The 22,495-nt window shown below is 42.1% G+C and overlaps 1 protein-coding gene across 1 annotated transcript in view; it reads right to left on the reverse strand.

Annotated features, from left to right (window-relative positions):
* PCSK2 (proprotein convertase subtilisin/kexin type 2) overlaps positions 1-22,037 on the reverse strand; it is a 148,787-nt gene extending 126,750 nt beyond the window's left edge. Inside the window, exon 1 of the mRNA XM_083175816.1 lies at positions 21,495-22,037. Coding sequence (XP_083031942.1) covers positions 21,495-21,671 — 177 coding nt within the window. The 5' untranslated portion in view covers positions 21,672-22,037. The remainder of the gene's footprint in view (positions 1-21,494) is intronic.
* Between the last annotated feature and the right edge of the window lie 458 nt (positions 22,038-22,495).

A 22,495-nucleotide genomic window follows, 5' to 3' on the forward strand; every position in this document is an offset into this window, starting at 1 on the left:
AGTCTGAGTGAGCTGAAACAATCACATGAACTTGTCTGTGTCCGGAGTCCGGACAGCTGCACCTGGAGCCTGCCTGCCTGCCACCCCAGGACCAGGTCTGAAACTTCTATGATTATATGTTCAGTGGGAGAACAGGAGGGATAACTTTGATGGGAGGGACAGGAGGAGGGATAATTGTTATAGGAGGGGAAGAAGTGATGGGTGAAAAGGAAGGATATGTATGAAAAAAATTATAATTAATGTATGGGGGCCCCAAAACTTTTTTTGGCAGGGGGGCACAAAATTTCTAGTTACGCCACTGACACAAGTTCAAGTATAATACTATCTAACGGGCAGCGTGCTCCGGCGGCTGCCCTGCCCGGCGTCTGCCTCCTGCCCTGCTCGCCCCGGTCCCTGCCGCCAAGCGTCACGGACGGTGAGGCCGGAAGGCGGGCTGACACTCCTCTCTGTCCTCAATTGCCGCTGCTGCTCAGTTCGGCTTCCGGGCAGCGCAGCGTAGCAGCACTAAAGACTCCTCCCAGAGTCACCTGCCTCTGCTACGCAGAGTGACTCACGCCCTCCCCCCTGGCTACAGCAGCGTCATCATCCTTCCCAAGCGCTGGCTGTAGCCTGGAGGAGGAGAAGTTGTTCTGCTGCGGCCCGTGCCGCCCTGTTATCCAATTATTCAAGGTGGATTTTTTTTATACAGCTAATGAATGTTGTTCATAATAAACATAGTAATAAACTTGGGGTTTGGGGGATATATCTTTATCTGTATATATATTTATTTACAGCTGTCAGCATCTTATATAGCACAGCAGATTCCGTTACAGCGTCATATATAGCGCAGCATATTCCGTTACAGTGTCTTATATAGTGCAGCAGATTCCGTCAGTGTCTTGTATAGCGCAGCAGATTGCGTTACAGTGTCTTATATAGCGCAGCAGACTCCGTTACAGTGTCTTATATAGCGCAGCAGATTACGTTACAGTGTCTTATATAGCGCAGCAGATTACGTTACAGTGTCTTATATAGCGCAGCAGATTACGTTACAGTGTCTTATATAGCGCAGCAGATTACGTTACAGTGTCTTATATAGCGCAGCAGATTCCGTTAGTGTCTTATATAGCGCAGCAGATTCCGTTACAGTGTCTTATAAAGCGCAGCAGATTCCTTTACAGCGTCTTATATAACGCAGAAAATTCCGTCAGTGTCTTATATAGCGCAGCAGATTCTGTTACAGTGTCTTATATAGCGCAGCAGATTCTGTTACAGTGTCTTATATAGCGCAGCAGGTTCCGTAACAGCGTCTTATATAGCGCAGCAGATTCCGTTACAGCGTCTTATATAGCGCAGCAGATTCCGTTACAGCTTCTTATATAGAGCAACAGATTCCGTTACAGTGTCTTATATAGAGCAGCAGATTCCGTTACAGTGTCTTATATAGAGCAGTAGATTCCGTTACAGTGTCTTATATAGCGCAGCAGATCCCGTTACAGTGTTTTATATATTGTCTTATTTTTTTATTTTTTTATTTTCAAATGTAACATGCCAACACATGTTAGCCACGCCCCCAAATCATTACCGGGGGGGGGGCGCGAAATATGCCCTTGCTCCAGGCACCATGGCACCTAGCTACACCGCTGCAGGATTGGTTTCCCTAATTTAAACCAAATGAAATCTATGAGTAACAATCCCGGGATTGAGCATTTTCCAATACTGGGATTGAAAAAATACCCTGGGATTGGCTTCCCTAATTTAAACCAAGTGCTCCTTTGCACTGAAGCATGCTCATTTGTCATTTCTAAATGAATCCCACTGTCCAAAACAATTGAAATCTTTATCATTTAACCCTTGTGCATTTTCCTGTAAGGCTAGCATGTTATTTTTTTGAAAAAATCCCTAAAATAAATATTTAACTTTATTTTATTTTAGATGCATTTGAATTCTTCAGTTACATTCCTCCTTATGCCTTTGACAAGCTGCTGTAATCTGATTCACCTCTATACATTTGTCCTCTGTAACTCTGCTGTCCCCGATACTGATCAAGCTTCTATTCTCATTAACGAGCACACTCACAAATCCATTAAGAAGTGTCTGCGATCTATGTTCTTTACAGACCTTACAGAATTGGAAACACGGGTTGTATCATGTACTATAAATGTACTATCTGGATCTACTTCTTCATTTCTAACCTCTTTTGTCATCAGTTTCCTACAAGGTAGAAAAGATTGTTCAGGATAAGATGGCCACTTGTTGGAAGGAGAAGACACTATTGCCCATGCAATGATATACTCTATTGGGGTGGTTTAAGCGCTATTGGTGCACACAATTATTTATTTTATTTATTAACAGTTTCTTATATAGCGCACACATATTCCGCAGAGCTGTACAGAGAATATTTTTGAACATTCACATCAGTCCCTGCCCCAGTGGAGCTTACAATCTATATTCCCTACCACATGTACACGCGCACACATTCTAGGGTTAATTTTATTGGAAGCCAATTAACCTACCAGTATATTTTTGGATTGTGGGAGGAAATCGGGGTACCCGGAGGAAACCCATGCAAGCACGGGGAGAATATACAAACGCTGCACAGTTAGAGCCATGGTGGGAATGGAACCCATGACCTCAGCACTGTGAGGCAGTAATGCCAACCATGACACCATCCGTACTGCCCTATTACTGCCACACAAGATACTGAGCTCACGTGGAACACATATTTTGCTGTTCTAGATGGGTTTTGTTGCATCTTTGTGTAACATTTGCAGAATTGTTCTAAATTGCAGAGTAGATAAAAAAGTCCCTTCAATATCTTTATTTTTTTACTATCCCCTTAATTAAAAAAATTTTTATTTCCTTATTGATGCTCATTGATTAATCATTGATGTTTGCGTCAAGGTGCATTCCCATGACAGATGAAGGAAGATTAATTCTAGTCTTCTGAATATAAATTGCCAGAGACCTCTGCTTTGTTTTTGCCTAATCAAATGCAAGTGGAGAGTTTTAATTTATCCAAAAAATAACATGTTTGGCGCTGTGTCCTTGGCCTGTATACATGACCATTTCCAATTTGTAGCTGCCATTACTAGAATTATCTAAAAAATGAAAGTTCTAAAAAAGCAATCTAAGGTAACATTAACAGCTTTGTTTCAACCCAAAATATCTTTTCATGTCCTTGTCTTATATTCTCGTATGTTACTGTCTGGGCCAAAATTCAGATTTTTGTCAGTCATTGGATTTCAACATGTCACTCATGAAGCACAGTTAGAGAGAATAAAAACGCAGTTGTGTTGGGTAATCTCGATCCCTCTATCTAGTCCAGTTGCACAGACATGGAGTCCGGTCGCACTCACCGGATTGGACATCAACTAAAGAAAGGTTGGAGAAGCTCTATTCATCTCAGAATCCCCTCAAATCCAGCACATGGGAGACTAATACCCCTTTCACACCAGAAAATGCAGGGACCCACCCGGGAATACGGCCCAGGGATTATGCCGGGCAATTCCCGGGTTGGCCCCTTTCACCCCTGAAAAGTCCCTGCATTTTCTGGTGTGTGAAGGGGGCGGGAAGAAGGCGGGGAGGAGGCGTGCAGGTGGTGGGCAGACGACTTGATGGCGGTGGGATGACGGCGAGTACTCACCCAGGTTGCTGGTCCTTGGTGCAGGCCGGGGATCCACACAGACGGCGGGCACAGATGACGCAGCTCTCTGGCTGCAGAGAGGGCAACGGAGAGCTGCGTCATCTATATACGCCGCCTGTCCTGTCATCTGCACCTGCCGCCTGTGTGGATCCCCGGCTTGACAGCACACAGAGGACCGCCAACCCAGGTAAGTACCCCTAACCCCTTTCACACAGGCCAGGTTCCCGGGTTGAACTTGGGAACAACCCAGCTCCATAGCAGGGTTGAAATCCCGGGAAATGTTCCCGGTGATATTGGCGCTGGAACCTTACACACCAGCGCTAGTCGCAGGTTGTTCCCGGGCCCAACCCCGGAATTTAGACTGGTGTGCCCCACCTGCCCTGCAACATGGTTGTGCGCATTTGATAAAAAAAAATGTATAACATTTTTTAGATTTTGATAAAAAAAACTTTGCAATCAGGTTTGAATAATCCCCTATGTCATGAGATGATGTATAAAATTATTATCTTAATGAGATTGTAACAGCATTATCTGCACAGGGAAATCAGAGACAATTTGCTCTCCCCGAATGCTTGTAGAAGGCAGGCTATGGAAAGATTGCTTAGTACAGGTTGAGTATACCGTATCCGAGTATCCGTTATCCGAATTATTCCGAAAACCATACATTCCAGAAAGTGAATAAAAAATATTTTTTTTGCTAAAAACTCACTGGGGACATTTGTAACCGCACTAATGGTGACATGATATGTAACTGGCACTATATATGTGCAAGAAAATGATTGCTTGGCATTCAAATTCAGTATCTGAGATAGTACACAAATTTTGTTTCATGTTTTGAAACCTTGTTTTTTGAACAAATAAAATATATTTGTGTGTATTTTATGTGGTAATAAAATATATTTGTGTGTATTTTATGTGTTTATACAGTATACATGCAAGATACTTCAAAATACATAATTGAAATATTAAAATATTCCGAAATACGGAATAATCCGTTATCCAAAATTCTCCTGGTCCCGAGCATTTTGGATACGGGATACTAAACCTGTAAATGTGTAAATGAATTGTGGTCCCCTATAATATTCATTGTCAATAACTAGAATTGTATCTTGTAATATACTGTATAAGAAACACAAGTTTGGCAAAGCTGGTTTCTATATCAGCATTAAACATTGTATACTAGTAAGACCACTCAAAGCAAATGCTTTGAAAGCTAGTAAGGCAGCTATATAGGTAAGTTCACACTTTTTAGTAACAACTGATTAGTTTGCAAGCAAATTTTTGTGCCTAATTAATTATTTGGTACTTGTGTATTATCACTGCGCCCATCGCATCGCATACCTTATTTAGTGGTATGCGATGGTATGCGATGCAATGTTCGCGTTAAATGACCCGGAATGTACAATTAAATATCGCCTAGCATCGCATGCCAGCGAATGGCATGCGATGCAATGCGATTTTTAATTGTAGAAGCACCCTGATGGGTGCTTGCAATGTTAAATGCACCCCCATTGTCAACGCCACCCCCACTATCAACGCCAACCCGAAGCGTGGCGAGCACCGGCGGTACGCATCCTCCGACCTTTTCATACCCCCACTCTCCACGTCGGCGTGGAGTTGATTTTAGATAGTGTGGCGAGCGCAGCAAGCCCCGTGAGAGGGTGCGGATTACTTTACATGTATTCCGCATCCCCGCGCGGGGCTTGCTGCGCTCGCCAGGCTTCGGGTTGGCCTTGATAGTGGGGGTGGTGTTGACAATGGGGGTGCATTTAACATTGCAAGCACCCATCAGGGAGCTTGTACAATTAAAAATCGCATCGCATGCATCGCATTCCTCTATATTGCATGCAATGCGATGCGATGAGATGCTGTACGATGAACATCGTGGGCGCCGTGATAATACACAAGTACCAATTATTTAGTTATAATGTTTGGTGTAGTTTTATGCAGCAGGTTACAGAGAAAATATTGCTGCATATAAATTCCAAGAATTGTTTATATGAAATGCTGGGGCCTGACTATATTCCCACTGTTATTTTTCAAACAGCCTGGTGAGTGTTACTACCTTGTGATTACCTCTGTGAGAGAGATGTAGTTTAACTTGCTGCCAACAGACACTAGACATATATATAGATGGAGCCTCTCCTTCAGTTGGGGGCTGGCGCTAAAATTGTCAGCCGCCAGCCCCCACTATCCGCCAGAAGGGGGCGCGCGCGCAAGAGACGCTCGCGAGCCCCATTCCGACGGAGCTCTCCACCGCCTTCCCATCGCTCTGCACCAGTCCCCGCCACCTCCCCGCACCCCCCCTAACCCTGCCCGCGATGGGGACGCACATGCATGTAAGATGCTCACGCGTCCCCGTTAGATGAGGCGCCTCTCCGCCAGCTCTAGCCAGCGGAGGGGACCTGGCGAGGGCTGGGGATGTTAGAGAGTAACATAGTAGTTAAGGGTGAAAAATACATATGTCCATTAAGTTCCCAAGGGGGAACCCCTCCTTCTCTGCGACTTTGAATCAGTTAATTGAAAACCTTCAATATTGCTTCTGTGCAGGGGAACCTCAAGAGAGGAGGAGGCCCATGTGCAGACCCCTCCTCTCCACCAGCGGCATCGCCGCACTGCCCAGCTTAATAGAGTCTGAGCATTTAAGCGCAGACCTCAGGAAATGTGGTGCGGAGGACATTTTTCTGGTGCCTTCATTGTGGGACTCCGAAGGGTAAGTATTCAAAAAATGGGTGCAGTGTGACACCCCTGGGACTCAGGAACCCGTGTGCACCATGCACATTGCACCAATTATAAATACGCGACTGCTTCTGTGGCTAAGTCCCAACTTACAGAGAGATGGAGCAGGGACACAGGGATGCGTTGAAAAGTTTGTAGGCGTGGCCTAATTAAAGGGGTCGTGGTCTATACTCTCGGCTCTCCCGCGAGGCCATGTCCCAGTTTTGGCGCTATGGGGGAATGACCAAGAGGCTGTGTGAGCCTCTAGCCATACCCCCGGCCCCCTGGCTGCAGGAATAGATGCTGTGTGCATGCGCACAGCGTTTATTCCCAGCTGCTCAGCAGCCGACAGGGGAACTCCCAACAGCCCCCCCCCTCGCTGCGGGACACTGCCGGCTGTGGGAGTGACGCGGGAATGTCCCCGAAAACCGGGACATTCCCGTGGTAATCGGGTTTGTTGGGAGGTATGGATACATACACCCATGCATACTTATTTATATAAGATTTTGTGTGTGTGCGGTGCACCAATAATTATCTTCTTCCCTCTGGGCAACTGGGATGAACTGATGGCACTGGGTGCAACGGCCATTGGGAGAAGACAACAGCGCAACCGATACTGGGGGAGAGCTCATCACCGGGCATGTAATTTAACGCTCTTCCATATTACTATAGCTGCATCAGTAATAATACATTCCAGTAATAATACATTAATACACACACGATAAAAAATTAAAAACAGCATTATCATACAATACATCTACCTATAATGATCAAATAGAGTTGACTAATCAAGGCTGATTTGTTGGCATTAATATACCATTTCAAATTTAATTGAAATTCCCCATTAATTGGTGGCTGGGAAATGAATTTATATAGCAAATCAGACATAAAGGGGCAGAATGATCAGCAGGAGCTGATTTGCTGATGCCAGATAGTGCTGCAGTGAAATCAGTAAACTTCTATGAAAACTGAAATAAATAAAAAATGTAATGGGATATGTAATTGTTATACCATATAGTCTGTTAACAGAATATTTTATTTTATAATAAGGATGGGGAAGGAGGTCCCTGCTATACATAAGTTATCATCTGCCAGTATGTTCTATTGAAAAATGTTGAATTATTTAACTATGCTTTGTGTATCTTAGCTCTGGGCTTATAACAATGGCAGGTGGATCTGCTGGAACAATAGTCTCTGCTTTTGTAACCCATCACTGACTTCATCAGGGGAGGTCGATGGAAATGTATCTGCAGACAATATTGGTGGTTAGATGTTTTCACTTCAAACAACAGGGAACACATGAATTCAATATTATTTTTACTAGAACATTTGACTTTAAAAATAAATCTTGACAGCCAGGGTTGAAATGCTATCCGATCTATTGTATGAAAGGGGAATTGGGAAGACATAAGGCTACAAACTTCATATGTGCTGTCAGATGCTCTGCATCTCTCTGTATCTACCAGCTGTAAGTGCATGAATACAGAACAGAAAGCACATACAGTACTGTACTTCTTATAGATTAACAGTTGCTGCTGAAACACTTTATGCGGTAAATTGCTGATCAACCTGTTTTCTGGCAGATTGCATTGGGATATGTTCAAATTTATTCTGTCCATATAGCTACATTGTCACCAGTCTTTGGGGGAAATGTAAAGAGGAGTGATTTATCAAATCATCAATTCTCCACAATTCTAGCCGTGACATTTAAAGCAGCAGATCAAATACAAAACTCCCTTAAATCGTGCCACAAAAATTGCTGCAGTCATCTATTTTGGCAAACGGCAGCTCATTAAATAAACCGCTTGGTATGAGCTGGGAAAGGTCAGCTGGTCTGCCAGGCAAGGTTTCTATTATATGTATAGCAGCAATGCAAAGTTTTTCAGAACGGTTTAATAATGCATTGTTCAACCGAATACTACTGTATTTATCAGTATTTGCACTTTTTGAAATTACATTTTGAAAATGGAATGCCTATTCTGGGGTAACATGGTAGCATAGTGGTTAGCATTAACTGACTTGCAGCAAGTTATGCGTCAAATTCCCAATAAAAACTCTACATGTGCGGAGTTTGTATGTCCTCACAGTGCTTGGGTGGATTTCCAACATTCTAAAAACAGCAAATATAGGTTGTATATTCAAATTGGGCAGGGACTAGTGAGATTGACACGTCTGCCAGCCACGCATGCAAGTTTTTGGCTTTGTTGGGAAACCCGAGTGCGGCCGAATGCGGTAATCTCGCAACGTATTCTTGCGAGATGCCAAGACTTTTAAGACTCAGCGTCCTGAGAATTCGGCGCCATTTCACACACGCTTCTACAAGCTGCGCACTGCTCTGCAGTGCAGGGGTCTGGGCGTCTTGTGCAGAGGGGTGTTGTGCAGAGGGGTGTTGTGCAGAGGGGTGATGTGCTTGTGCAGTGCAGAGTGGTTTGTGCTGTGCAGAGGGGTGTTGTGCAGTCCAGAGTGGTTTGTGCTGTGCAGAGGGGTTTGTGCTGTGCAGAGGGGTTTGTGCAGTGCACTAAGAATCTTGGGGCCCGGGACTGACCTTCACTCCGCCCCCCCCCCCCGAGTACCATTACTCCCCCCCGAGTACCATTACTTTCTCCCCCCAGTATAATGACTTACCTTCCTACACACCTCCACTCTCTATGTGCATCTCCTCGGGAGCGCACACTGCACAGTGCAGCCTGCAGAGCGCTAAGCCCCTCTGTGTCCTAGGCTCAGTGCTCTGCAGACTGCACTGTATATTGTGCATGCCTGGCTGGGGGGGCCCGCCGGGTGGGGGAAGCGGTGTGCCGCCGCGGGGGTGGGGGTTGGCACCATGCCACTGTTGCTGTGGGCAGCTATCCCTCCAGAGGCTGGGGCCTGGGAAAGCTGTACCCACAGCACCCCCCTGTCGGTGGCCCTGAGTGCAGAGGTGTTACTTTGTGCAGTGCAGAGGGGTTTGTGCTGTGCAGAGGGGTTTGTGCTGTGCAGAAGGGTTTGTGCAGAAGGGTTTGTGCTGGGTTATATAATATTGTACTGGTCGTGTGTACAGTACACAGACAGGCTGTCAGTCAGCTTTTCTTTTTTTTTTTTCTTTCATTGTGGTGTGTGGTGTGCTGCACTGCAATCCAATTCACCATATACTACAAGTTCCGTGTGTGATTGTTCTGCCTCCACGCAGTGTTATACAAGCTGCACATAAAAAAATTCTAAAACCAAAAAATTATTTTGCTCTTCTTTATTGTTTATTCTTTATTGATACTGTCAGAAGTTCTGTGTGTTAATAACCAGCCAGCTTGCTGCAGACCTTGGCCTAAATTGAATGAAAACAACATTGTGAGCTGTAAAGTGGTCAAAATTGTCTGGAAAGGGCGGGAAATTAATGTTATTGAGGTTAATATTACTCAAAAATATTACAAAAAAAAAAAGCAAAGATTACATGATTTGGCCATTTTTTGACCATTTAAAAAAAAAATACTAATCCAAAGCTTTTCACCGCCGCTTGACAAAGCCAAATCCTGGCGACTAATCCAAATCTTCGGCCCCAGCACTCATCTCTAATTTATGTATATATTATATTATAGGCTGTATCAAACTTTTAAATTATATAAATACTGTAAGTTGTCAGGAAAAGGTTAAGCAATCCATAATGAAACAATACAAAAACATAATGAATCCAGTACTGCACCTTCTAAGCACACATTCTCCCACCTCATGGTAAGATACCTGTTCCTTCTTTCTGGTAGCTACTCCCTGGTCCAGTGCACTGATTGAGGACTTAGATCCACACACAGCAAACTAGGTAGAAGAAGCTGCTATCACTGGGCATGTGCAGCAGCACCGCTCTGTTCAGTACACTGAATGATGTGGCGGTGATCTATTATATATTATTGCTATTGTCATAATTTGAACCACTTGCCTAGAGGATGGGGGTTTCTGGGCAACCTGTGTTTGCCTATGAGTCTCATTAGGAGTTGGGTGAAGCGTTTCATTAAGCTGCAATGGGCCAGATTTGCATATAGAGGCCAGATTACTTTAGCACTCCCCAGAAGGAACAAAAGCTCCATGAAGAGGGTAGGCACCCCCAAAAAGGCATTGAAAGGCGCACCATTGTTTATTTTACAATTGTGCAATAGGGCTGTGTACAAAAATCAGCGAGTCTGGGGTGAGGTCGCACCGCTTATCGTTTTGACTCGATTGTGTTGCTATCTACGTAAGAACATAAAGCATTGTTTTTAGTTGCATGGTAGAAATGTCTTTCACACCATAAACAATTTGGTGCTAATTTAGAGATGAGGGAACGTTGTGCTCAGGTGTAGAATTTGCCAACAATAAAATTATACCCTGCTTTTGGCACAAGGTGTAACCATTCTTTGCATGCTGGGAAAATACGCGCTGACATGGGCATACTGGCTCGCTGCATATTTACACTGAATTTCCCAATTGGGCTAATCCATGCTCCCTAACAACCGTATATAGGGCATTTTATATTCCCAGCCCCCCCTGCTGCACAAAATGTACAGCTGCATATTTTGTACCCAGCAATTGAATTTGCTTTTATTTGTAAACCTCTCCATTTTATAGTATTGTTTGGGCAGAAGTCTCCTACAATCTACTATATAAATGTGAACATTTGTCCTTCTGTCTGTCTTTCTATACAAATCCACAGTTTACAAGCCAAAAACATGATATTTTACATACAAGCGTACAAACATGGCCGAGGCAACTAAAAAAAACCTCCAAATCAGAATTAATTGCTGTTCATTTTTAATGTATTAAAAACCACAGTTTTGTTTAACACTCATTCCGATTACCAAAATCATCGATCACACCCATTGATATAAGCCCATCCCAACATATGCTCAGTGCGACTCACACCGATGCACTGATTGACGATAATCTCTGGACTGGGCAAAATTCAGGGTTGCATCTCTCTCTCTCTCACTCACTCACTCACTCACTCACTCACTCACTCTTTCTCTCTCTCTCTCTCTCTCTCTCTCTCTCTCTCTCTTCCTCTCTCTATATTTTAACGTATAAAAGTGAAAATTTGCCTGTCTTTCCTTTCTATACAAATCCACAGTTTACAAGGGAAGATCTTGAAATTTTACACATGTAAGTATTAAAACACGGCCAAGACAACTAAAAAAATTGAAAATCGTAATGATTTACGGTTAATTTTTTATTAATTAAAAATCACAATATATGTAGTACTCTCATATTTATGTTCCAGCATAACTCCGGAATGACTGAAGTAATTTACACCAAACTTGGTAGACATATTACATACAATCTGTGAACAAACATTGTGGGGGTAAGATACGCCTGGCACCCCTAGGGATGATGCATCAGCACAGAGTATTTCAGCATACATCATAACTCTGAATTGACTGGAGCAAATTACACCAGACTAAAAGATCTTAATATGTATAGTTTAGAGCAGAGAAGGGAAAGGGGGGACATGATAGAAAGTTTCAAATATATCAAGGGTTTTAACAAGGTACAGGTGGGAGGCATTCTTCACAGGAAGAGGAGCAACAGAACACGAGGACTATGGGCCTTATTTTGGTTCATTCTTTCTGACAAAATCCTTCTTAGATGGGCAAAACCATGTGCACTGCAGGTGGGGCAGATGTAACATGTGCAGAGAGAATTAGATTTGGGTGGGGTTTTACTTCAAAGTGAGATCTATATTGCAGTGTAAAAATAAAGCAGTCAGTATTTTCCCTGCACAGAAACAAAATTACTCACCAAATCTAATTCTCTCTGCACATGTTACATCTGCCCCCCTGCAGTGCACATGGTTTTGTCCATCTAAGAAGGATTTTGTCAGAAAGAATGAACCAAAATAAGGCCCATGCACTGACACTAGAGGGAGCAGCAGGGTCCCCCAGCAGCACAGAGTATATCAGCAGATGCATAATGTGCTGCGCTCCAATGTAAATGAAAAAACAACAATTGTTATTTATACTGTGTGTTTAGTATTTAAATTGTTCTTTGTAAAGAAACATTCTTACAATCCAACACCGGGTACTCCAGCTAGTATATAATATATGTGTTCATCATGCCTGATTCTTTGTGTCAAACACACACATTACTAGCGTTGCAGATAGCCTTGTCCCAGGCGCCTTATGATGGGAACATCATATCTTCCTAGTGATACAGAGGAGAAAGTTGGGCTCTTATGTCTTGTAGTGGGAAATACAAGAACACGTAGATTAAGATATCACGGTATTGAGCATTTTGAACTGAGCCAGAATAGAGCCCTAGAGAATCCTATACCACAGTGATATTATAAAGTGAAGTAGGGCGCATACATCTGCAGTGCCACGGGATGCCAGATATACAGCACAATACATATGTCAGCACAATACATAGTTGTCCAATCTGCACACATTTTACTGCAATGAAGACATTCATACTTCATACCTATGAAGGCTGACATACATTAGGTTCACCACGGAAGGTCGACAGTGCTTAGGTTGACACCAGAAATAGGTAGACCTTGTTAAGGTCGACAGGGCAAGAAGGTCGACCAATACAAGCATTAGGTTGACAATGGGAAGATCAACAGTCAAAAGGTCGACATGAGTATTTCTAGGTTTTCTTGAGCCAGCCGACTTGTGCCAACAGGCGGTATTCCATACCCGACCATCCACTATGACATAATGGGACAATATAATGGGCAATGTGCCCGAAGCACCTGGGGACGCGGTAAACTTAGAGGGTGTCCATGTCGACGAAAAACGTGAAAAAGTAATTTCGACCTTTTGACTGTCGACCTTCCCATTGTCGACCTAATGCTTGTGTTAAACTTCCGACCCTGTCAACCTTAGCCACGTTGACCTATTTTATGTGTCAACCGTCAGTGGTTGACCTAATGTACTTCGACCTTTATTGAGTCGACCCTATGACCCATGCCCCCAGCCTGCTCTCCTCCCGCACCACCTGTCTACTCCACTCTCTCCCCCAACCATATCCCTGACCTCTTTCCTTGCCATATACTCTAGCCTGTGCTGCGGGAGATACAGTGATTTGCAGACATGCTGTCAGTCATGGATGAAGCTAACCACAGAATACCACCACTGCCAGAAAAGAAGGATACATTGCAGAAGGGCAGCCAGAAGTGCCACCCCCATGCCTCCCTTATTGAGAGTCGCTGCCTTAAAGCATAGTTCACAAATATCTTTAATTTTATCAGGAAGACCAGTAGGCCAGTCTCTCCTGACCATTTGGGAATGGCTGTAGCCTTTGTTCTTTATTACTCCTGCGTGTATGGCACTTTCTCTCAAAATCATTGCAAACAGTAGCTATTGTTTGCTATGGCAGGAAGCCTAGATAGTACCCTTTATCAATGATAATTAAAGTAGGTAGTATTGTGTGAGATCATCACTCTCTTAACTCCTCAATGCAAGCTGATAATTAGAAATATCTTATCTGGTGGTGTCAAGCCATGTATCGACATTTCTATACATAATCCATGAGATTGGGTGGATTATTCTCCTGACTGGCCCCCAATCTCCTGACCAGAGCTGTTAATAAATCCAGCAGGTTCAGTGAAGGAAACAGGAGTTATATTGTTTTAATCCTGACTCCGTGTGCAGACAGCAGTGCTTGCGCATTTTCATCATGTGACACCACTGGGGAATTCTTCCTGTTTGCTGCGCCAAGAATCTCTAAGTAAAAGCAGTAATCCTTTGTACAGTAGGACTGAGTTTAACAGGAACTGTTATTGTCGTTTTCTGCACTCAAAGATTTCGTTTTCATTGATACTATCGGTAATAAAATATGGGACATTGATTAGAATTTCTAATGTCTCAATGCTCTACAGCAGGGATGAGGAACCTTTTTTGTGCCAAGGGCCGTTTGTATGGGGAAAAAATCCTTTGGGGGCCATATGTAAAAATTTATCTTACAAATTGTCCTGCTGCAGCCATTTGACGCTCTGAATAGGACTGACAGTCTCTGGCTGCTGTTAATTAAGAGGAATCTCGCAAGAACTACCTACTTCTTGTGAGAATTCCCCTCTACTTGACTCCTGGGAATGGGTGGGAGGGCCACTCAAACCGGCTACGGGGGCCGCATACGGCCCCAGGGCCTGAGGTTCCCCACCCCTGCTCTACAGTATAATGGTTAAAGGAAAAATATAGATAGAAACAATCAAATAATGGAAGTATTTTTGCTCTCCTACTAAAACGTAAAATTATTATTTACAAAGTATTTTTATATTGTACAATGGGTCTCATTCTAGTCTGATCGGACGGGGGCAAATTCGGACCCGTTTCCAATGTTGGTGATCTGGGCATGTGCAGACCCCCTTAGCGAACGCCTTCCTGAATATCACACTCGCCAAGGTGTTGGCTTTGTTGAGGGAGGGGGCAGGGAGGGGACCAGGAGAATGCCCCACGTTTTATGGGTGTCCCCATGAAAAAAACAAAACATCACATGGGCGTCAGCGCCCGCCCTGTATTGTACAGAAGAAGCAGCTCTCAATGGAGCTGCTCTTGGCGATAGAATCACCAAATGCTGTTGTTTGCCATCTGACAGAAACGCATCCCATTCTGTCAGAGACTGCTGCCGCCCTCCGCCAGCTCCCCACTACTCCCCCATCCTCCCCCATAACCCACTCACCCTGCCCGTCTCCCTGAAGCAGAGACGGGAAGGGAATCCGTTCCCCGCCGACGTGCTGATGGGGATGCATGAGCGTGCGAGACTATCGCGCGTCCCCGTCAGATGTGCCAGCTCAGGAGATCTGGCGATTCTGAAGGCTGGCTGACTTACGCTCCATCTGTATCTATTGTATGTATATACGCAAATATATATTATATGACAAATAGCTACATAAACATCCAAAAGGCCAGGAAAGTACCAATTCAATATTATACCAAAAACAATATTTAAAAGAATAAATATAAAATTACACTTATATATTAACGTATATAGTAATTGATTATTAATAGGATATTCTAGTCAGGAATGCACAAAATACCTCATATAATACTTGACTGACTGCTGGATAATGCTGTTTAACAAAACCTATTTTGAAAAAACACTATGGATTTGTCAGGAAGAGATCTCGGACTAGTGTGCCAGAACAGCAAACAGATGCATTATAAATGAAGTTTGTTCCAGCATTAAGTCAAAAGAAAAAAGTTTGGTACCGTGTTAGCCAGTTGATAAGAAAAGTTTTATTGTTCCTCAGTGAGAAAAACAAAATAGCAATCTAGCAAATATGATACCTTTTAATGGCTAACAAAAATAAATGTTGTTAAAATGCAAGCTTTCGAGACTTCTCTTCTGAGAAGTCTCGAAAGCTTGCATTTTAACAACATTTATTTTTGTTAGCCATTAAAAGGTATCATATTTGCTAGGTTGCTATTTTGTTTTTCTCACTGAGGAACAATAAAACTTTTCCAGCATTAAGGGATGCGGCATGGCAAGATAGTACTTACAGTATCTGAGCAAGAAACTACGGGCCTATATCAGAGCCAGGGGCGCGTTCCCAGTGACATCTCTACAACACATGTGCGACTCACTGGAAAATGGCCGCGGTCGGCCATTTTTTAAATGTTTTTTTTTTTCAGCAATAACTGTACGGATAGAGAGGTAAGTATAATTAAATGGGTGCAGGGTTTGTGGTGTGTGGGCACTGTACACCCTGCATCTATTATAGATATGCCAGTGTTGGTATTTAATAACGCAGTATGCATGAATATTTCAGCAAAGGACAGCTATCCTGTTGAGTTCCGTCCTTTGGAGTATGGGGACTTCCAGGGATCCAGGAGTCTGTCTGCACATGCTTCGTAAGACAAACACACCTCTAGGGGTGCTGGTAGGGAACTGATTTGGGGAAATGCGTCTAAAAGCTGATACAGTAGGTGCCTATATGTGTTGATGATAATGGCTGCTTTCATCATCAGATACTGTAGCTGGGAGTGGTGCAATCACATAGATGACTCTGAATACAGGCAAAAATCCATATTTAATTCTGAACACGGAAAGCAGACACCATTGCGACTACTTTTCATGCAGCTCTGAATCTATCTCTTTACTGCATTAAGGTTTAGTGGCCCCTTTATCAACATTATTTTTACCAAAATAGTGTGAAAAGGGTGTTTTTCCACACCTTTTTGCATTCTTTTTGTATCATATGAATGCATCAAATGACTTTTGAAACCATTTAATTCACATATTTTTAGTAAGTAGATCACATTCCCTATATTTATAATGTGAAATGAAAACTGGCCGAATTTACCAGAAAAAAAAAACAAAAAACCACAGTGAGCACTGTGAAAATAACGCCATCTTCAACTTGCGAATTCACAGTGCTCACTGCGAGTCCCCTAACCAGGCACAGCTCTCTCTGCCCATAGATGCAAGTAAGAATACAGTCTAAGCTTTACCTCACACTTTAGATACCTAAAACAGCATTTGTAAAATCTGACCTCTGGACTATTTCACCCTTTCCAGACCCTCACATGGATTTTATTGTATCGAGCAGTATTACACTAATGCTTGTTTTGATTCCCTTTTTTTCCGATTAATATGTATGAACTACACAATCAAGTGTAAAATTGAAAACTATATTTGATATTTGGGACAATGTTGAGTGCAAGCGATATTGTTCTTATTTATCTAAGCATACAGTGTGATTGAAGAAGCTACGGTACCTCTCAGTGACCTCTTATTGCTTATATATATATTCCCACCATGGCCCTAACTGTGCGGAGTTTGTATATTCTCCCCATACTTGCCCGGGTTTACTCCGGGTACTCCGGTTTCCTCCCACGATCCAAAAATTTACTAGTAGGTTATTTGGCTCCCAACAAAAATAACCCTAGAATGTCTGTGTGTGCGTGTACATGTGGTAGGGAATAGTGTAAGCTCCACTGGGGCAGAGAGTGATGTGAACTTTCGAATATTCTCTGTAAAGCCCTGCGGAATATGTGTGCGCTATATAAATAACTGTCAATGATACTAATATATATATATATATATATATATATATATATATATATATATATATATTTTTAGTGGCAGGGGTCTGTGTGACTATTGGGGCCTAAACACAAGGCAAGTTCATGGCATTTTCTAAGCCACATGTCTTCAACCTGTGGCCCTCCAGATGTTGTAGAACTACATGTCCCAGCATGCCCTGACAGTTTTGGCATGCTCTCATAGGAAAAAATGTGGCAATGCATGTTGGAACATGTAGTTTCATAACATCTGGAGGGCCACAGGTTGAAGACCAATGTTAAGCAATCTCACTAGATCGCTTCGAAAAATGCCCCTACATCGCTCCTTGTGTAGTGCCCTGTGCATCGTTATCTCCCGGAAATTAATATCCAGAATTCTGGATATTAATCGGTCAGGGCCGGTGTTCTCTCTGGAGAACACTGGCGCCCGGACAGATCGCTCAGCACACAGCACTGACACATCGTGTGATCGTGTGATCTTGCTGAGCATTGTGAGCGATCTAGCATCGCTCAGACCGCTCAGGAAATATCCCCATGTGTAGGCCCCTTTAGTCCCATATTTCTTTGTTTTAAATAAATAAAGCTGACTATTATTATGTGTGTGAACTATGTACAACACAGACTGAGGAAGGGTAGATGAAATCAGCAGGACTATTATTTACATCCCCATTGTCTCACTGTTATTGTGGTTTGTTTAACCGAGTCCTTTATAGTAAACAAATATTAACCTAAGCAGAGCATAGTGGGCCGAGAGCTCATATTTTCCTCATTTAGAGCGCACTAATCGCTGCTATGAATACACCTTTAGTACATAGAGGTATCAACAACATCAATTCAATGATTTCATTAAAAAAAAAAAAAATGTATGGAATCCAGATATTTTAAGACTATTGGACATACAGGGGAAGATTTATTAAGCTCGGTGAAGTGATAAATTGTATGATTTTTATCACCGGCCAATCAGCTCCTACCTTTAATTTTTCAAACCAAACCTGTAACTTCAGAGTTAGGATCTGATTGGCCGGTGATAAAAACCAGACACTTAGGGCCAGATTCTCTAAGCTTCAAAAGTGATAAAATCGAGAGTGATAAACAGCCAGCCAATCAGCTCCTGCCTGACATTTTTCAAACACAGTCTGTAACATGGCAGGTAGGAGCTGATTGGCTGGCTGTTTATCACTCTCCATTTTATCACTTTTGAATCTTAGAGAATCTAGCCCTCTGTTTTTAAAACGTGTTCCAATTTGGTCATTCTTAACCCTTTCAGTGCCAAATGATCTGCAAATACGCGCTAAAATCCCAGGGTCTCTCACATTTGTTTTATAAATTCAATTAAAAAATGTTATGTAAAGAAATTTCCTATATAAAGGTAACATTACAGGTCATGGTTTGCTTGGAAATTTTCACACCAATTTTGACAAATTCACTTGGCACTCACATTCACTGGACAAGCGCCGCTACTTGGCACATGGCCAGTAGGAGATTTAGTGGCACGGTAAAAATAGGATATATTGAACTCAAAATAATTTTTTTACAAAGAGCTGTGTTTCGCTTCACTGAGATATGGTGGACGGTTATTGAAAGAAGGAAAATCCTCTTTAAAGATTCATCTTAGTTGACTATTGAGAACAAAAGAGGGAAAAGTATAAAAGTGTTAGTTGAAATGGGATTTGGACTGACGGTTGGGATTTTAGATGGATGCTTTGAACCAAAATATTGGTACAGTAATTTTAGTCTCAGGGCTGGTAAGAGCTGACATCTTAATCCTTAATGATTTACCCTAAATCTCCAATGTCAACCAGTGATACTCAATCACATTTTATAGAACTTGTACATTATTCAAGTAAGTGCTGTATATAGTATATTATACAATTATGCTAATTACCAAAGACTTAAGTCTAAATGATATAGTTCTTAGTGAGCTTTAAACACGTACTTATTTTTCAATTTGTTGACTTTAAAAATTGCAATTAACATGACTGTAACAAAAAAAACTAACATCTGATCTCGAACAGTTTTTCTATTGGCTCAGTTATGGTTGCTTCTGCAAATGGACAGGTCACTTGTGAATACTGTATAGCCGGGTATTGTACATCAAACCATACTGTACCTGCTATCTGCAATCTCAAGAAATGCAATAACAGTACGTGTACCTTAACCCTTTGAGTGCCAAGTGAGTTTGTCAAAACAGGTGTGAAAATTGCCAAGCAAACATTTTTATTCATCATAATGACCTGTAATGTTTACCTTATATAGGAAATGTCATCTTTTTTTTTTTTTACATGATATTTTTTATTTGAATTTATATAACAAATGGGAGCGACGGCGGCATTTTTAGCGGGTATTTTGAACATCTCTCACAGAGATGTTGGCCCTCAAAGGGTTAATAGATCAGTGTTTAAAAGGTAAATGACTGCAAAGGCAAAGTAAAAATAATAATCTTGATTGCAATTTGTTATATGCTCATTTGCACCAAGTTTATACTTAACATATTTTTATTAATTATGCCTATCATTCTTCATCAGTCATATCTTTAAATGTTCTAACTATCAGAGAGACTCTGGGGGAAATTTACTAAAGGAAATTTGTAAAAAAATAGGTGCCGTATACGAATACGATGTGCTATCAATACGAATACGAATTGCCGTATTTTCGGGATAGTAAATGTCAAAAATAAGTGTATTTGTAAATACAAATACACCTATTTTTTTTAACAAATTTCCTTTAGTAAATTTCCCCCTCTATGTCAGATACATTTCCACTTACTATAGTGTTGACTTCGTTATGGGTTGTCAGAATACTAACGCATCTAGATAGTAGATAGTACCTATGTACTATCTCAGTGGTGGACAATAACGTACCTCCAGCTGCTGTTGAACTACATAACCCAGCATGCTATTGCTTGTTTCCTTTTAGATGATATAAGCCTGTTTGGCAACAACACAAATGTAATGTGTGGTCTAGTTTCCCACCAACACTGCTCAAATTGTGACTCCCGATTACATCTGCTGCCAATGATCAGCCCTGGCACCCTCAAATACTTAAACGCTGGCATGAAGGAGAAGTATATACAAATAAACATCTCTGTCCAACAGCAAACATATACCCCAAGCTTTATTCAGAATATAAATGAATGTGGCTTAGTAGAGATCAGGCTAAAATGCCTGATAAACTGTGCTGTCAATAAATAAAAAAAGGAGATTTATTAGCAGATGATGCACTGTGGGGAAACAGAACTACAACTCCCATTCAATTGTGCTCGATCGTGATGGGAGTTGTAGTCCAGTAATAGCTGCCAGGCTGATTTTTTTGGCCTGTATCTCTCCAAAATAAACCCAATTAAGCTGCAAATAACTCGGTATTTAGATACGCCTGGTTCTGCTAGGTTCAGTTTCCAATATAGGTGTCAGCTATAGCCCCATTGGATACATACAGCAGCTCCAGTGTTCAAGTTACTGCTTACATGTGATGCTCACAATACACGTGGACATTGCCTAATGAGTACTGTACATTAGCACTGTAACCTGGAGCTGGCCTACGCCACCTTATTCCCTTTGCCAGGAAGGTGCCCTGTATTACTGCACATTGTGTAGATTCCAACACTCAGGCAAATTGCTTATGCTAATGCAGGAATGTGTCTAATTAGCCAGATGCTGCTGTACTGTACTGTAGAAACCTGTCCTACCATTACAGTGTGTACAATTTAGCCCTCCTCACTGTAATTGCTGCTATAATATTCTGCTTTTTCCACAATATGTTATTACGATCCAGTGTATTACACTCCATGATATCATTTCCATCACCTTTCACTGTATCATTTCCCTCCCACCAACCAGGGGTTATTAGGTAACTAGATGATCCACTGTACAGGTATCTTTCACACACAATACTTTTAGTATTATATAGAAAATTTAACAGCCTATATATTATACTGTACCATGTGTGTGCTTTACATAACCCCAATTATAATGTACATCTTTAATCCTGAGTAAGAGATACAGAATACTCTTTTCCCGTTCTTTACAATATTTAGTAAAACTGGCCATTATTGTGAAATTGTGGAACCCAATTGTGCGATATGGTCAGAGATAGCATAATTCAGTATATTATTAAATGTATTTTGCAAAATAAACAGAGATTTGGGCTGCACAGGACACACACTGCTATATAGGATGTTATGCAGATATTACCTTTCTGGCTCCTTCAAAGCCATATTCTTCTGCAAGTTTCTTAGCTTCTTCTTCTCCCGCTTGGGGTAAGTCCACCAAGAAATGTCCGGTGAGGGCAGCTCTCCCAGCAGTGGCAGAAATACTGACACACAGCAGAACCATGCCAGCAATTGCACACTCTATCACAAATCCTTTCATCTTCCTGAATTGTTGGAGGGCTGAAATGAAGTGGAAAGGTTCTAAGTCTGCAAAGCAAATGCAGAGGGGTGGAAATAAATGCTGAAGCAGTAAACTGTAAAGAACAATGTGCCTTATCCTACTGCATCTCTCCTAGTAAGCCAAGCAGAGCAACTCTGCTTCTAAGGTTGCCTAGCCGTGTGTGTGTATGTGAGCCTACTCCTGATGCCAAATCTGCATCCCAACCCCTCCCCATCTATAATTCATTGCAGGCTCAAAGCCAGGACCAATGGCTTGATGCTGGATGCTGAGAGCTCCACTCCTCCTTTGTCAGGAGCTGCTCATTAGTGCCCAGCCACTGGCTGCCTGATTCAGCACCCTGGAGAATTCCTCTATTTCTTCAACAGCTCCACAACTGTCAAACATGAGCTGTTCAGTCAGGGAAAACCCACAAGGGATGGCAACTGTTATCAAAACTGAGGTCATATCGCCCACCTACATACTGGGAGATCGTGAGCTCTGGCACAGATGGGCTTTCAAGGTGGAAGAAACATGTTTGAAGGAAGGGAAGAGAGGAGAACCAATGATGATATAGCTATATAATTATGTACAATCTAATATTCATCAGTCTAGAAAGATGCCTACACCTACTTACTGATGTAAATACAGTATCTATTAACTGTTCCACTACATGCTACATGCAAATCATTTACTATATATATATATATATATATATATATATATATATATATATATATATATATATATATATGTACACACACACATATACACACTGCGGGGTTCCCCAATTAGGAGTACGTCAAGCGGCACTCAGTGGACTTAGT

Source organism: Crinia signifera, chromosome 3 (genome assembly GCF_055691185.1).
Source record: "Crinia signifera chromosome 3, ASM5569118v1, whole genome shotgun sequence".
Taxonomy (NCBI): domain Eukaryota; kingdom Metazoa; phylum Chordata; class Amphibia; order Anura; family Myobatrachidae; genus Crinia; species Crinia signifera.